Source organism: Pseudochaenichthys georgianus, unplaced genomic scaffold (assembly GCF_902827115.2).
Source record: "Pseudochaenichthys georgianus unplaced genomic scaffold, fPseGeo1.2 scaffold_1574_arrow_ctg1, whole genome shotgun sequence".
Taxonomy (NCBI): Eukaryota; Metazoa; Chordata; class Actinopteri; order Perciformes; family Channichthyidae; genus Pseudochaenichthys; species Pseudochaenichthys georgianus.
In genome coordinates, this window is record NW_027262402.1 from 15,001 (window position 1) to 31,312 (window position 16,312).

The 16,312-nt window shown below is 40.7% G+C and overlaps 1 protein-coding gene across 1 annotated transcript; it reads right to left on the minus strand.

Moving 5' to 3' along the window:
- Positions 1–5,349: 5,349 nt before the first annotated feature.
- Positions 5,350–8,941, minus strand: LOC117441227 (polyubiquitin-C). Its single transcript, XM_034077425.2, has 2 exons — positions 8,856–8,941; positions 5,350–7,587 (listed from the first exon to the last, which is right to left on the minus strand). Exon 2 carries the CDS (start codon positions 7,578–7,580, stop codon positions 5,751–5,753), a length of 1,830 nt encoding a protein of 609 aa, XP_033933316.1. The 5' UTR covers positions 7,581–7,587; positions 8,856–8,941; the 3' UTR covers positions 5,350–5,750.
- Between the last annotated feature and the right edge of the window lie 7,371 nt (positions 8,942–16,312).

The window sequence follows — 16,312 nt, forward strand, 5'->3', positions numbered from 1 at the left end:
GTTTACCTTTGTACTCGACATACTCTGTGAACTCTGTATGTTAAGGCTGCACACACACACACACCTACACACACACCTACACACACACCTACACACACACACACACACATACGTTATGGAAAAATCTGTAAAATATGAATGTATGCTTTACAGAATGAACTGATCCCGCTATATAGTCACACTCACACACACACACCGAACACACACACACACCAAACACACACACATCAAACACACACACACACACACACGTTATGGAAAAATCTGTAAAATATGAATGTATGCTTTACAAAGTTTACAGAATGAACTGATCCCGCTATATAGTCACTCACACACACACACACACACACACACACACACACACACACACACACACACACACACACACACACTTCAGCTCTACTGTACACATGTCATGAGACATAATATTTAAACTGCAGCGTGTACAGTAGGGAGAATAACACAAGATCATTCCGTGCATTAGAATGACACTTATTTGTTAATTGAGTTCTAGTCCTCTGGGTCTGGTGTCTAAATAATGTCTGCTGTAAAACATTGATGTATTAACGTCTCTGCTGATCGTGTAGTTCAGGGGTCGGCAACAGGCCGACCGCGGTCCGGATCCGGACCCAGACGCCGACCTATACGGACCCGGACCTATAAACAATACGTTAATAGGGGATTTTTCGGCGCCTTCCGCTTTTTTAACGCTGATTTGGGTGACTTGTATAATTCGTGGAGAACCGAAGAGTTTTCGTTTTGGGGGTGGGGGGGGGGGGGGAGTCAGTCCGACAGACGGACAACTTCTCACTTCAAAAAAGAAGAAGAAATCTAGACCGCAAAAATAATTAAACAAGCGAATACCTGTTTTTCCTGGCCAAGGACAGGTTCATGAACACAACACGAGCGTAACGTGTCTTCACGTGGTATGTCTCGTCTGAAAGGAGTGCTGACAGAGAGCACCGGAACGCCGCTCCAGCCCTTAAAATATTGCAGTACCCATAAGGAGCCGTACACATGCCGCAGTGTCTTTAGTTGTAAGCACAGTGGCGATCTGTTGTTGTTAGCATCTGGTTAGCTAGCTATGCTAACGAATTTAAAGAGCTTTTCTACAACCAGGTGGAAGAGAGCTCTCCTGAGAGGCTCAGATAACCTCAGCTCAGTGAGGTTAAGGCACACCTTGATATGATCATTATAGTTATTAATGAGACTAAATGAAAACAGGTATAAAATACTAGATGACAGCAACAAAAAAGTTGTTAAAAGTAACAAGAATAGAGTTTAAAAGGGGAGTGATTTGTAAAATATCCAAAAAGGAAAATATGCTACAGTTCTGTTTCATATGGGTGTTGAGAGATGTATCCATAGATCTCTTAATGTTGCTCTCAAAGTGCACCAGGTTGATGCTTTTAACTTCAATATTTAAACATTACACATATCCACAGTATTTAAGTAATGTTAATTGACAATAAATAGTTGTTTTTTAATTGTACTTTCTTTATTTGATTGGCAGTCAGTTGTTGATTACATGCAGACGTTGATAAAGCTACAGGTCACTTCAATACATATCACACTAATTCATGAAGCAACTTAGACATTTTGATGTTCCGGACCTTTGCATGGGGACATTTTCTCTAACTGGACCTCGTTGAATTTTAGTTGAAGACCCCTGGTGTAGTTCCTCCTCTTCGGGTCGAACAGCGCCCTCTGCAGTCCTTTAGCCCTTACTGCATCTTACATTTGCACTAAAGCAGTGCTATTTGGTTCTCTGTGCCACACACACACACACACACACACACACACACACACACACACACACACACACACACACCATCATGCTACATTATGATGTCTTTATTTCATATCATCTTTTCATGTTTTTTGTTGTTGATTTTCTTCAGATTTTTCAACAAAACGTGACTTTTTTTTACATTTCTTCCGACACACTCTCTCCTGTCCCCCTGAGGCTACCCCGTGACTCTGGGGGAGTTTTGATGCTATGCTTTGATGTGATATTGATAGTCCTTTCTCCCACAGCCTCTCTCTGCACCTGAAGACCTCCTCCCCGGCTCCACCTCCCCCCCCGCCTCGCCGGCAGCTGGAATCAAACTCCAGAAATAACCACGGCCTTTATACCCACAATGCCCTGCTGCAAACACCTGCTCACCAGCGAGACTCCCCGCGAAAGCCATCTCTCTCCAGCGACTCGTGTGCCGACACCGAGCTGTGAAACGCCAGCTTCTGATTATGATATAATGTCTAACTTACACTTTAGCCCCCCCCCCTGAATCTCTCTATTAGTGACCTCAAATAGCTGCAAAATAAGAACCACAATGTGTGTATAATAATATACAGATGAAGTGCATGAACCCGCTAGGCTTCACTTTTATTCATCGTGATTTTTTTCTTTTTCTTGTGCATTTAAAGAGTCCTAGAGAATGGCGCGCTGTGGATGTGAAGCATGTAATAAAACATCATTTAAAATGTGTTGATTTTGTTTTGTGCTGCGATCATTAGCCTCTCACCGGAGGAGTTTAAATACATCGCATTTAGTGAAAACATGTTCAACATATTACGTTTTTAGAAACACTTAATTATGGCTTTTTAATAATTGTTCACATACTATAGAGACACGAGGAGAGCTGGAGCTCTGATGGAAAACACGGACGGGTTATTTGGAGCTTCGGCCGGAGAATTCACGAGACATGTCACGTGCCACGAGTCTGACCACACGGGTGAGATGCCACCATCAATCCTGAAGAGCCCTCCTGTAGCTCCAGGTTTGAACTCGTTCAGAGTAATAATCAACATTCACCCCGAGAAGGATGTGTTCCAGGTGTCCCACAACAACGACTATCTCTGACCGACAGTTGCCCGGTAACTAACTGGCAACAACAACAACTTGCTAGGGCAGCCCCTCCTTAAGGGAGATAGCGGCTGCGAAAAGTAAACATGTATACAGAATTATTCCCTGACAATGCCTTTTTTTAACACACTATGACGTTTTTCAATTTGTCTCGACTTTTTCTGTGAAACTATGCCTTTTTTAAATCTCTTATATTTTTTTCTGTCATCCTATACTTGGATTTTCTGACTTATTTATTTGTATGTCATGCTATACATTTTTATACAGAGATACTAGAATATTACTATTTTAATCCTGTTTTCACACAATATTTGAATTTCTTTTTTCATATTACAGAACAATTATGGCTTTTGCGACCTTTTTAAACCACTTGTTTTAAGTGATACTCTGTAAACATAATGAAATATGTTGGTAAACAAACCTGTTTCCCCCTGGAAATAAGATGAAGACACCAGTTTAAGAATAAATACATTTATTTATTTTTCCTGACTTTACTAAGACTATTTAACTATATTCTACAACAGTGTCATTTGACTTTTTAAATGTATTTTTTAAGGCATTCTTAACTTTGCCACGTCATTTCCTGATTACTCCAAACCCCCAGGAAGTGCGCCGGACTCTGAGGAAAAAATCATGGATGTATAATATGGATATTCATATAATCATATAATCCGTTTTCATTGTGCGTAAAGGTAAAACTCATGTAGTACTGAACACGTCACGTGAACGTGCCGGGCGGCGCGGTCCCGTGGGTTGGATCCGCGTTCATAATGCCGAGGGGAATAACTCTCAGAATAGTTAACTGGTGCGCAGGTGCAAAAAAGAGCACCAGGGGCCTCGTGTATAACGCCGTGCGTAGGATTCACGTGGGAAGGTTGCTTACGTAGTAGAAATCCAAAAAATAGGTACAGAAATGTTCCGACATTTTCCGATTCACCAAACATTGCGTACCGGCGAGGAAAGTGCGTACGGCACTTCCTACGCCGGTTTCCCTTTATACATCACAATCGACTCGAAATGCGGTGCAGCTTTTGCGGGCTTCACGTAACGCCCAGATGTGCCTCTAAACAGTCAAAGACACGCCCATTCACTCATTCTGGCCCCTGGCCGACATCATCAGCGACCATGTCTGACAGTCAGGAGGGTAGGGATGACAGCTTGTATGATTACTGGTCGTGCTAATGTTGTCTTGTGTTCACCTCTGTGTGTTCAGTGCCGTGTGTCTGGCAAATAAAGACCCCCTCAAAAGGTACGGTTTATTTCATTTTAAGGATGAGCACCAAGCAACATCTCCAGGTGCTCCTTTGAGAACCAGGGCAAAACAGTGATGTGCACCCCTGGTTAATAGCACATTTTACAACTTGAGGACCGAATATTTTCCAAGCCCCCAGGAAGTGCGCCGGACTCTGAGGAAAATATTCGTTGAGGCCAAACGGCGGTACTTCCGTATCAGTCGCTGGGCCCGGAAATACTTTTCCCCATTGACTAACATGGGGAAAGAGACGTCTGTAAATCGTTGGATAATTTTTAACTAAATAAACTACCCAGTATGAACATGTGTGTAGCCCTTATTAAAAAAATTCGGTCCTCAAGTTGTAAAATATTCTAATAACGTTATTCTGAGTTATTTCCCTCGGCATTATGAACGCGCATCTAACCCACGGGACCGCGCGTTCATGTGATGTGTTCAGTGCTACATGAGTTTTACCCATAGACTGTAGGTTTCACCTTTACCCATGGATGCACAACAAGAACGGATTATATGATTATATATGAATACTTTCGTGACGTTTCGCCCTCTCAAATGTGGGGCCATTTTGTCCTCGCGTCAATGAGCAGCTCTCATAGGAATGAACGCTGTATCCAGTTCTTATCACACATCCATGGATTACTACTCCCCTTGGTAAAAGGTGATAACACAGGTGAAATTCCCAGTACAACCATCATAACAATAAAACCTCCTGACTAAAGCTAAAAGTTCCCCATTGAACGCAGAAAGCAACAGCTAGCTCTTTAGTTAGCACTTAGCATCTGTGGCCGTTGATGACGTAACCTCTCACGAGCGTCAGTTCCCAGAAGGAGCATTGCACCACACCTGCTTTATATCAAATTATATATAACCCCAAATTATAGTTTCTAAATTAAGGTACTTTTAAATATGTGCAATAAATAATTTTGAAATGTATTGAATAGTGACTCAACTCAAACTGAAGATTAACTATTGCAGTAATAATTCCACATACGTCCATTTTAGATGGTGACGCCAATATTTGTCCATAACATCTGAAATTGATATTTTAACCTACTGGCAAACTGAAATATGAGTGAAGTACAGAAAAGCAGATATATGGCATCTTATGGACAAACATTACTTTAATAACTTGAAACCCAGATAATTAATAGTGAGGTATTTAAAATTAGCAGTGCTGCAAAATGTAGGATGTACTGAGTGAGGTGTTATTTAAAAATAATGTCAGAGTGGGGACAGTTCAAGTCATTTTATTAGTTACCAACATTTGTCACAGCAATATTTTCAGCGGCTCCATTCCGGGGGTTTGTCGAAAAACAGTCAACATTATGTATTACCCGATAGTGAACTTTTGTCTATGCATACTTTGATCCTATACGGTTTACATCATGCTTTTCCGTTTAATAAATTACCATCAATCAAATTGTGGAACCCCATGAACACACTGTCAGCTAAACCAGTCTCAATTAAATCATTTAAAGTAAAATGCAAAAGTCAGGAATGCTCAATCTTTATTTAAACTTTAAAAAAAATGAAAAAAATTAAAATGGAATGACTGACAGCCGGAGCAAAAATTGAAAATTCAACCCTGGTATAGATGGGTGGCTTTCGAGACTTCTTTAGAGAGGAGGGGGATTAGTTTCCTCCACGGAGACGCAGCACAAGATGGAGGGTGGACTCCTTCTGGATGTTGTAGTCGGAGAGGGTGCGGCCGTCTTCAAGCTGCTTGCCAGCGAAGATCAACCTCTGCTGATCTGGGGGGATGCCTTCTTTGTCCTGGATCTTGGCCTTCACGTTCTCGATGCTGTCACTGGGCTCGACTTCAAGGGTGATGGTCTTTCCAGTGAGGGTCTTGACGAAGATCTGCATGCCTCCCCTCAGACGGAGCACAAGATGGAGGGTGGACTCCTTCTGGATGTTGTAGTCGGAGAGGGTGCGGCCGTCTTCCAGCTGCTTGCCAGCAAAGATCAGGCGCTGCTGATCTGGGGGGATGCCTTCTTTGTCCTGGATCTTGGCCTTCACGTTCTCGATGCTGTCACTGGGCTCAACTTCAAGGGTGATGGTCTTTCCGGTGAGGGTCTTGACGAAGATCTGCATGCCTCCCCTCAGACGGAGCACAAGATGGAGGGTGGACTCCTTCTGGATGTTGTAGTCAGACAGGGTGCGGCCGTCTTCCAGCTGCTTGCCGGCAAAGATCAACCTCTGCTGATCTGGGGGGATGCCTTCTTTGTCCTGGATCTTGGCCTTCACGTTCTCAATGCTGTCACTTGGCTCGACTTCAAGGGTGATGGTCTTTCCGGTGAGGGTCTTGACGAAGATCTGCATGCCTCCCCTCAGACGGAGCACAAGATGGAGGGTGGACTCCTTCTGGATGTTGTAGTCGGAGAGGGTGCGGCCGTCTTCCAGCTGCTTGCCAGCAAAGATCAGGCGCTGCTGATCTGGGGGGATGCCTTCTTTGTCCTGGATCTTGGCCTTCACGTTCTCAATGCTGTCACTGGGCTCAACTTCAAGGGTGATGGTCTTTCCGGTGAGGGTCTTGACGAAGATCTGCATGCCTCCCCTCAGACGGAGCACAAGATGGAGGGTGGACTCCTTCTGGATGTTGTAGTCAGACAGGGTGCGGCCGTCTTCCAGCTGCTTGCCGGCAAAGATCAACCTCTGCTGATCTGGGGGGATGCCTTCTTTGTCCTGGATCTTAGCCTTCACGTTCTCGATGCTGTCACTTGGCTCGACTTCAAGGGTGATGGTCTTTCCGGTGAGGGTCTTGACGAAGATCTGCATGCCTCCCCTCAGACGGAGCACAAGATGGAGGGTGGACTCCTTCTGGATGTTGTAGTCGGAGAGGGTGCGGCCGTCTTCCAGCTGCTTGCCAGCAAAGATCAGGCGCTGCTGATCTGGGGGGATGCCTTCTTTGTCCTGGATCTTGGCCTTCACGTTCTCAATGCTGTCACTGGGCTCAACTTCAAGGGTGATGGTCTTTCCAGTGAGGGTCTTGACGAAGATCTGCATGCCTCCCCTCAGACGGAGCACAAGATGGAGGGTGGACTCCTTCTGGATGTTGTAGTCAGACAGGGTGCGGCCGTCTTCGAGCTGCTTGCCGGCAAAGATCAACCTCTGCTGATCTGGGGGGATGCCTTCTTTGTCCTGGATCTTGGCCTTCACGTTCTCGATGCTGTCACTGGGCTCAACTTCAAGGGTGATGGTCTTTCCGGTGAGGGTCTTGACGAAGATCTGCATGCCTCCCCTCAGACGGAGCACAAGATGGAGGGTGGACTCTTTCTGGATGTTGTAGTCGGAGAGGGTGCGGCCATCTTCCAGTTGCTTCCCGGCAAAGATCAACCTCTGCTGATCTGGGGGGATGCCTTCTTTGTCCTGGATCTTGGCCTTGACATTTTCAATGGTGTCACTTGCCTCAACCTCCAAGGTGATGGTCTTTCCAGTGAGGGTTTTGACAAAGATCTGCATTTTGACACTGAAGAGAGAAGAAAAAACATGAATAATTCAGAATGTACTCATCTAGTTATCACAAAAAATTACAAAAAGCAAAGTTCTGCATTTAAAAAACGTAATTTAAAAACTACTTTGAATAGTATTGATTGTCTAGTAAAATGTTCTCTTCAGTATTAATTATTCTTTAGTAAAAAATTGCTTTGTTGTTTTTTTATTTCAAACTACTGTACACAATTGTTTATGTATATTAACAGAAGATTGGTATGTTAAGCCTATTATATTGTCTATTTTTTAGATATTCCTCTGAATACAGGTATTTCGTTCGGATTATGTTTAATTGCTTTTTAGATTTTTCAAATGTCAATGTCTTTAATAAAAAAAAAATCGTCATTCAAAATGTTGCTTTGACAAAATTATTTCCCAGTTTGGGATAAATAATCCATCTATTTAATCTTGAACACTATGCAGTGTTATAATGTAAGAGTATGCCTTTGTGGCATCAATTGAAAGTAAAAAAAATTCCCTGAGCTCAAAAGAAAAAACACCCCATTTTCAGCAGAGTGACGAGGCATTTTACAGCTAATCCAAACGGCTTTTAAATAAGTTCCTCTTTTATAACTGTGGCAGCATTTTATGAAAACAGAACACACACTACTTCATTAATTAAAATACAATAGACCCGAGTTTGAAACCTAGTTTAAAAAAATACACGTAAAAGCTTAAACAGAATGACGTCGAGTAATTCAGCTAACGGCTAAGCTAAACAGCTAACGTTGAGTCATTCAACTAACCAGACATTCGGGCTAACAGCTAAGCTAAACAGCTAAGCTAACGATGAGTCATTTAGCTAGACAGACGTTTGGGCTAATGGCTAAGCTAACGTCGAGTGATTCAACTAAAGGTCGATTGGGCTAACAGGTAAGCTAACGGCTATGCCAATATAAGCTAATGTTGCTACGGTAACCGGATGCGGCATTAAAAGTCTTTTTTTGTAGTTATTGTGGTCAGAGATATATCTCGCCTTTAATACGTTATAGCTATTACTGTTACTGATTTACCAGACTGAATAAAAGGCAGGATTTAGATTAATTTCCTTCTGCCCGTCGACGTTTTCTTTTTTTCCTTCTAGGCCCCAGCTAGGGCTAAAACACAGCGGCCGTTCGTCATTTATTCGATTTAAACAGCTATATAGAGGGCTACCACATTAATACTTAGTAACACAACGATATACATTGGTAAAATATGGGCTTATACACGGTAAATATACACTACACGGCTTTAAATACTTACACACAAGTGTTTTTCCAGCTGTAAAAGATCTGCTCCGGCTGCTGTCTGGTCTGAGGAACAAAGAGCAGCGCAGGGGTATTTATACAAAACAGTGTGGTGTCCTTCCGCTGAGTCCTTCGGTGGAACTATAACATGTTATTTAGCGACGATACACCGTTTAACCTTTTTCTTGAATTAAACACAAATATTCGACATGAAGAAACAATACATGTTTTATACGTGAGATTAATCGTTTTTTTAGACGACGGTGAGGCTGAAAAATGACCTTTTCGCAGCCTGCGCGGATGGATACTTGAAATACAGTGAATCCATGGCAGCAGTCGTAGTTATGTAAATAAGTACGTGTACTAAAATACTGTTCACGATTTAAGTACACGTTGGTTGCGACTTGCCATTAAAACAAATAAGAAGAAGAAGAAGTACACGTTTAAAGTAATGTTACTATACTTAAGTATCTACATGTTATGCAAGTATGACTTCCAGTGGAATACATTTAGGAGGAACATATATTCGGCTTTTTGTTTCACTTCATCTACTTATTTGTTTTGACAATGGAAGTCAGTATTATTTTTGATCTCAAAATGAAAACTTTTCATCCTGAACCTTTTAAACAGCCAACTCTCTATTAAATACTTTGGTATTTAAACCCTAACATTATTACAACAAGTTATAAATAATAACAAGGCACATTTTTGTGAATTTTTTGTGAAATGTCTCAAAAACGATTGGAAATATTGCCTTAAAATGTAGCTCAGATATTCATGTTCACCTTAGTATAAACTAGTAATACTTTGGTGAGTCATGGTGGTCAAAGCACAGGCTTACTTAACATGTTTATTACTGCAATTATGGGATAAAATACCCATTAAACATGAGCCTTTGACCCTGATTCTTGGCTCATGATAACCTCCACTGAGAGCTGAAGAAATAGAATGACCTCTTTGTCTTCTGTATTAATAACTACATGAGAAAAGGACATATTGGTGTTCTCGACCTCGTGACCTTTACCCCACATCATCATGCATTTATATTATGCAACAAGCAGGATCCTCTGAGTCATTATTCGTAAATCGACTGGATATCCGGCACGTTTTCCCAGCAGGAGGATTGATTTCAGTCCCATCGTGAACTTTAGGCTGCTGTGGCCCTCCATTACCATTCAGTCATTAAAACACTGTCTGCAGAAAATACTGACTGACTGAGCAGAGTATTTGTGGAGGACGGCAGTGTATTGATCGCTTCTTCTCTGTAATTGTCTTTTGATTTCAGATAATCACTAACAACAATGTGTCTGAAGTGTAATTAAGGTATTTAAAATTATCTGTGCAACTCATTCCAATAAATGTATTTACTCTCAGATCATTTATATTTTGTATTATATCTAACGTCGGCAGAAACAACAATCATGTATTTATCATATCTACAGTACATGCATGTCCTGCAGGTTTGAAGGCGGTTTTTAATAGTATTATTCAATTATGATAGACATTGGATTAGATTATAAAAGATGTCCTCTAAAAGGAAAAGGCTGATTGAATTAAGAAGTATATAAATAATGCATATGTCTGGGAGAAGTACTCAGATATTGTACTTGAGTAAAAGTAGAAGTACTCAGATGTTGTACTTGAGTAAAAGTATAAGTACTCAGAGCTTGTACTTGAGTAAAAGTAGAAGTACTCAGACCTTGTAGTAAAAGTAGAAGTACTCAGATATTGTACTTGAGTAAAAGTAGAAGTACTCAGACCTTGTAGTAAAAGTAGAAGTACTCAGATGTTGTACTTGAGTAAAAGTAGAAGTACTCATATGTTGTACGTGATTAAAAGTAGAAGTACTCAGATCTTGTACTTGAGTAAAAGTAGAAGTACTCAGACCTTGTAGTAAAAGTAGAAGTACTCAGATGTTGTACTTGAGTAAAAGTAGAAGTACTCATATGTTGTACGTGATTAAAAGTAGAAGTACTCAGATCTTGTACTTGAGTAAAAGTAGAAGTACTCAGACCTTGTAGTAAAAGTAGAAGTACTCAGATGTTGTACTTGAGTAAAAGTAGAAGTACTCAGATCTTGTAGTAAAAGTAGAAGTACTCAGATGTTGTACGTGATTAAAAGTATAATTACTCAGATCTACTTGAGTAAAAGTAGAAGTAGCCTACTCAGACGTTGTACTTGAGTAAAAGTAGAATTACTCTGATCTACTTGAGTAAAAGTAGAAGTACTCAGATCTGTAAAGTAACTAAAGGTAAATACATGTCGTGGAGTGAAAGTACACCATTTACCTCTGAATTCTAGTGGAGTAGAAGTACAAAGTAGCATCAAATTGGAAATACTCAAGTAAAGTACAAGTATCTCTACTTAAGTAATGTACTAGTGTAAATGTACTTAGTTACTTCCCACCCCTGGTTTCTAATAGACTAAACTCCGACTTTAAGAAGATCACTGATGCGATGTGAAAGTGTTTTGTTCAAGCAGTTTGAGGGAGAGGTCATTGCTCCTCTCCGCCCTGCGTCTCTCCATCACACAGGCACGCCTGCGGAACAATGGCTTCCCGCGTCTCCGTGCTGTGAGAGTGGCCCTCGCTGTTCGCAGCTTGTTATCTGAATGACCTCAGTGTGTTTCTGCTCATTACAGCAGCCTCTCTGGATGCACACAGTCACATGTATTTCTGGCTGCTGAGGGAAACTGCTTCATTAAACCCGCGTGGGCAGTTTATCCGGAATATCCGGTTTAAGCTCGGCGGCAGTTGGATTCATCGCAGCAGGAAACGCCTCTGGAAATTGCTTTCGCTGCGGGAAGCACTATCGTCTTATTAGCATTCAGCAGAAGGAGCCATTAGACAAAGTAAAACAGGTTTCTCCTCCCACACATCAGGGTAATCCAGAGAGAAGTCGCTTGTTCAGCTGGAAGGAAGCCAAACTGCAAGGACGTCTATACTTTAAAGACGCTTTGCTCGACTATTAAGTAGATTACAATGTTTGCTCGTTGCAATTTGAAGTCCCTTTGGCTGTGTCCTTTTCCTGTCTCCTCTCGAGGCTGGATGCATGACTTGTGATTCTGTGTGGCTGATGATCTGGGTCCAATACAGGGGCCATGAACCTCACCAGAACACATTGAAGTGTTGAAAGATGATTAGCAGGACAGAAAAGCAGGTTTTTAGGACATCAGTTTATAAAACACTCATACTTCATTTCCAGGTCAAACAATAACAAAACATCCTATTACTTATGTCTCCTTTTCTGCCAGCGTGTAATACTCTGTTACAAGTCAAAGTAGAAGTACTCAGACCTTGTACTTGAGTAAAGGTAGAAGTACTCAGATCTTGTACTTGAGTCAAAGTAGAATTACTCAGACCTTGTAGGCCGACTTGAGTAAAAGTAGAAGTACTCAGATCTTGTACTTTAGTAAAAGTAGAAGTACTCAGACCTTGTACTTGAGTCAAAGTAGAATTACTCAGACCTTGTAGGCCTACTTGAGTAAAAGTAGAAGTACTCAGATCTTGTACTTGAGTCAAAGTAGAAGTACTCAGACCTTGTACTTGAGTAAAAGTAAAAGTACTCAGGTCTTGTACTTGAGTCAAAGGAGAAGTACTCAGACTTGTACTTGAGTAAAAGTAGAAGTACTCAGATCTTGTACTTGAGTCAAAGTAGAAGTACTCAGACCTTGTACTTGAGTAAAAGTAGAAGTACTCAGATCTTGTAGTGAAAGTAGAAGTACTCAGATCTTGTAGTGAAAGTAGAGGTACCAGAGTGTAGGAATACTCTGTTACAGTAAAAGTAGAAGTACTCATATATTGTACTTGAGTCAAAGTAGAATTACTCAGACCTTGTAGGAGTAAAAGTAGAAGTACTCAGACCTTGTACTTGAGTAAAAGTAAAAGTACTCAGGTCTTGTACTTGAGTCAAAGGAGAAGTACTCAGACTTGTACTTGAGTAAAAGTAGAAGTACTCAGATCTTGTACTTGAGTCAAAGTAGAAGTACTCAGACCTTGTACTTGAGTAAAAGTAGAAGTACTCAGATCTTGTAGTGAAAGTAGAAGTACTCAGATCTTGTAGTGAAAGTAGAGGTACCAGAGTGTAGGAATACTCTGTTACAGTAAAAGTAGAAGTACTCAGATCTTGTTCTTGTGTAAAAGTAGAAGTACTCAGATCTTGTGCTTGAGTAAAAGTAGAAGTACACAGATCTTGTACTTGAGTAAAAGTAGAAGTACTCAGATCTTGTACTTGAGTAAAAGTAGAAGCACTCAGATCTTGTACTTGAGTAAAAGTAGAAGTACTCAGATCTTGTTCTTGAGTAAAAGTAGAAGCACTCAGATCTTGTACTTGAGTAAAAGTAGAAGTACTCAGATCTTGTTCTTGAGTAAAAGTACTCAGATCTTGTTCTTGAGTAAAAGTAGAAGTACTCAGATCTTGTACTTGAGTAAAAGTAGAAGTACTCAGATCTTGTACTTTAGTAAAAGTACTCAGAGTGTAGGAATACTCTGTTTCATTAAAAGTCCTGCATTCAAAGTGTTACTCAAGTAAAAGTAGAAAGGTTAAGATATTAAATATGAAATAAAGTATATTTTGACCCTGAAAAAGAAACACATCGACACCAAAGAATGTTTAAAAAGTATTTTGTAGATTTTTTTATTCAAAGTCTTAACCATTTATTTAGGGAAACTTTTAACATTTGTTCTTCTCATAATGAAAATGTACATTTATCAATCTGCATAAAACATCACATGTACAGTACATCAAAATAAATTACATCATCTGGTGGGTTTCGATTGAGCTCGTCAGTTTCTACGCTTTATTTACATCGCAAACCTTTTCGCGTCTGCAGCTATTTTACATTTAGAAACCAGCGGGTCCAGAGCTGGAGACGGAGAGGCCGGATTACAACATTGAGAAAAGGTCTTAAAGGTGGGGTAGGTACATTTCAGAAACCGGCTCGAGATACACTTGTTGTTATATTCCATGGAATGCTCTTAGCATCCCGATAGCAATGAATATCTGAAGTGCTTTGACAAAAAATCCATAACAAAAAGTCATCTGTAGAAGCCGTAATACTGTAAAAAGTACAAGATGGCCGACCTGCCTGTCAGCCTTCCATCGGGGCACAAACTTATCTCGTGCCCTCATTGGTCATGTGCGCCTCGTGTGTGTTGGAGGAGGGGCTTATAAGGAAGTGGTAGATTTTCTCCGGTTGTGTATTTTCAAATTCTAGCGATCTCGAGCCGGTTTCTCAAACTTACCGACCCCACCTTTAAGTCACAGATGTAACTGGAAGTGAAGCCAGAGCTGGACCTGCTGATACACACATCCTTTCCACAGGCAGGGGGCACAGTTACAAAATAATGAGGAAAGGAATACAAAAAGCTTTTCATTATTTCCTTCCTCGTATCAACAGTTTGTGGCTCGACATGAGAGTGCGTGTAACCACCAAAAGTGTCCCCTTTAAGACTCGTGAAGTTGTAATGCTTAAGCTTTCAGGTGAGGGTGTTCGTGCATGTTGTTTTTCACAGACCATGGATGTATTAACGGACTCAGCGCTTCCACTTAATGTGAATTCGGCCAGTTATGATCCAATAATACGTTTTTTTCCCCCGTTGACCTCCATTTTCAAGACACATCTTTAACTGTACACACACATTTAATACCTTTTGCACACCGTGGTAAATTTGGTTTTATATTGGACGTTGGATATTCGACACATTCGAAAAATCTATTTAACACTGGCTTCGATGGACGATTTTTTTGTCAAACCAACTTCGATGTGTTAATACAAGGCCCGCCTATATAACTCAAAGCTTCTTTTTTCAAAAAACCCACCTTTTGATTTTATACTATTTTTTTAATGTTAAAAAATGCTATACATCTATTATGCGGCTTGGCCTTTTCACCTACACATGTCATAACACATCCGATGAACAAAGAAAAGTACCCTCTGCATGAGAAAAAGCAAACACTCTGACTGATTGTTAAAATGTTCCTCATCATCAAAATTGATATCCTCTTGCCTACTATTTCTGAAGTCCTTATATTGTATGGAAGCGATTTAGTAATATCCGAATTATTGTCGTCCTGAGGTGCCTTTCTGTTGGCATATCCTTGAAAATGCTTACATAATAATTAAAAAAAGTAACTTTCATTACTATTGCCTGTGTCAACCTTTGGTTGTTTTATGTGAAGATGTATATTTAGCTATTGTAAGTCATTTAAAGAATTCCATGTAGCCTAATCACCTTAAAAAATGTTAAGATTTCAATATAAGGGCTGTCAAACTAAATCAAATGAAAAGGCCAAGCCGCATAATAGATTTATAGCATTTTTTAACATTAAAAAAATAGTATAAAATCAAAAGGTGGGTTTTTTGAAAAAAAGCTTTGTGTTATATAGGCGGGCCTTGTATTAACACATCGAAGTTGGTTTGACAAAAATTCGTCCATCGAAGCCAGTGTTAAATAGATTTTTCAAATGTGTCGAATATCCAACGTCCAATATAAAACCAAATTTACCACAGTCTTTTGCACACACTAATAGCACGGGCAGGTGTGTGTACAAACAATTGTTGAGTCTAGTTATTACATTCGTGGTTCAGACAGGAGGCTAGTGATCCACAGGGTCGAGCGTTATTTCACCGTGTTGTGGGAGTTGAACATGTTACCGGGGACTAAAGGAATCTCATCGGTGAAGGAGCGGACATGAGAGGAAATATGAGATAAATGAAAGAAGGAACCAGAGTCTCTGTTGAAGTCAAATAACTGCTGCTGGCGGCTAACTCACAGCTAACGTAGCTTTCCACAGTTCGCTGTCTCATTAAACCTCGGAGGCAGTACTTCCCGTGAGCGCTCCACGATAAAAGCCACCTTGATATTTTAAACAACAGAAATGGCAGCAGGAAGTGTCTGGTTAGCATTGAGGCTAAGTGGGAGCAGCTAACACAAATGTGAACCCAGTATATGGGAATATCAGACTCCGCCGTTTAAACAAATCGAAACCACTGAATATAAATATGTCGAGTGGCTATCGCAGGAAACACCGACCGTAAACAGTTCAAAAATATCAGCTTGAAAATCTTAAAGACTACGACTCTTTTAGACACATTTTCCAGGATCCTTTCAAAACATTTTTACAATTAACAAAAATAATAACAAAGTGCTTTAATCCGCTTTACTTGTGTCCTGCCCCTTTATTCATTTCACACCCAAAACCTCCACTTTTCTGGGTCTTTTTCCCCTCCGTCCTCCACCTGGCGCTTTAAAGTTCAACACTGACTCCTTCTCTTGTTTCCTGTTTCCTCTCTTGTTCCCTCTCTTGTTCCCTCTCTTGTTCCCTCTCTTGTTCCCTCTCTTGTTCCCTCTCTTGTTTCCTCTCTTGTTTCCCATCATGCCTTCAGTATCATCAGTCTTTGCTTCTCGTGGCAGAAGGGGCTAGACATCATCTATTTTATTTACATAGCCTCCTGCTGGGTGGAGAAGGAGGA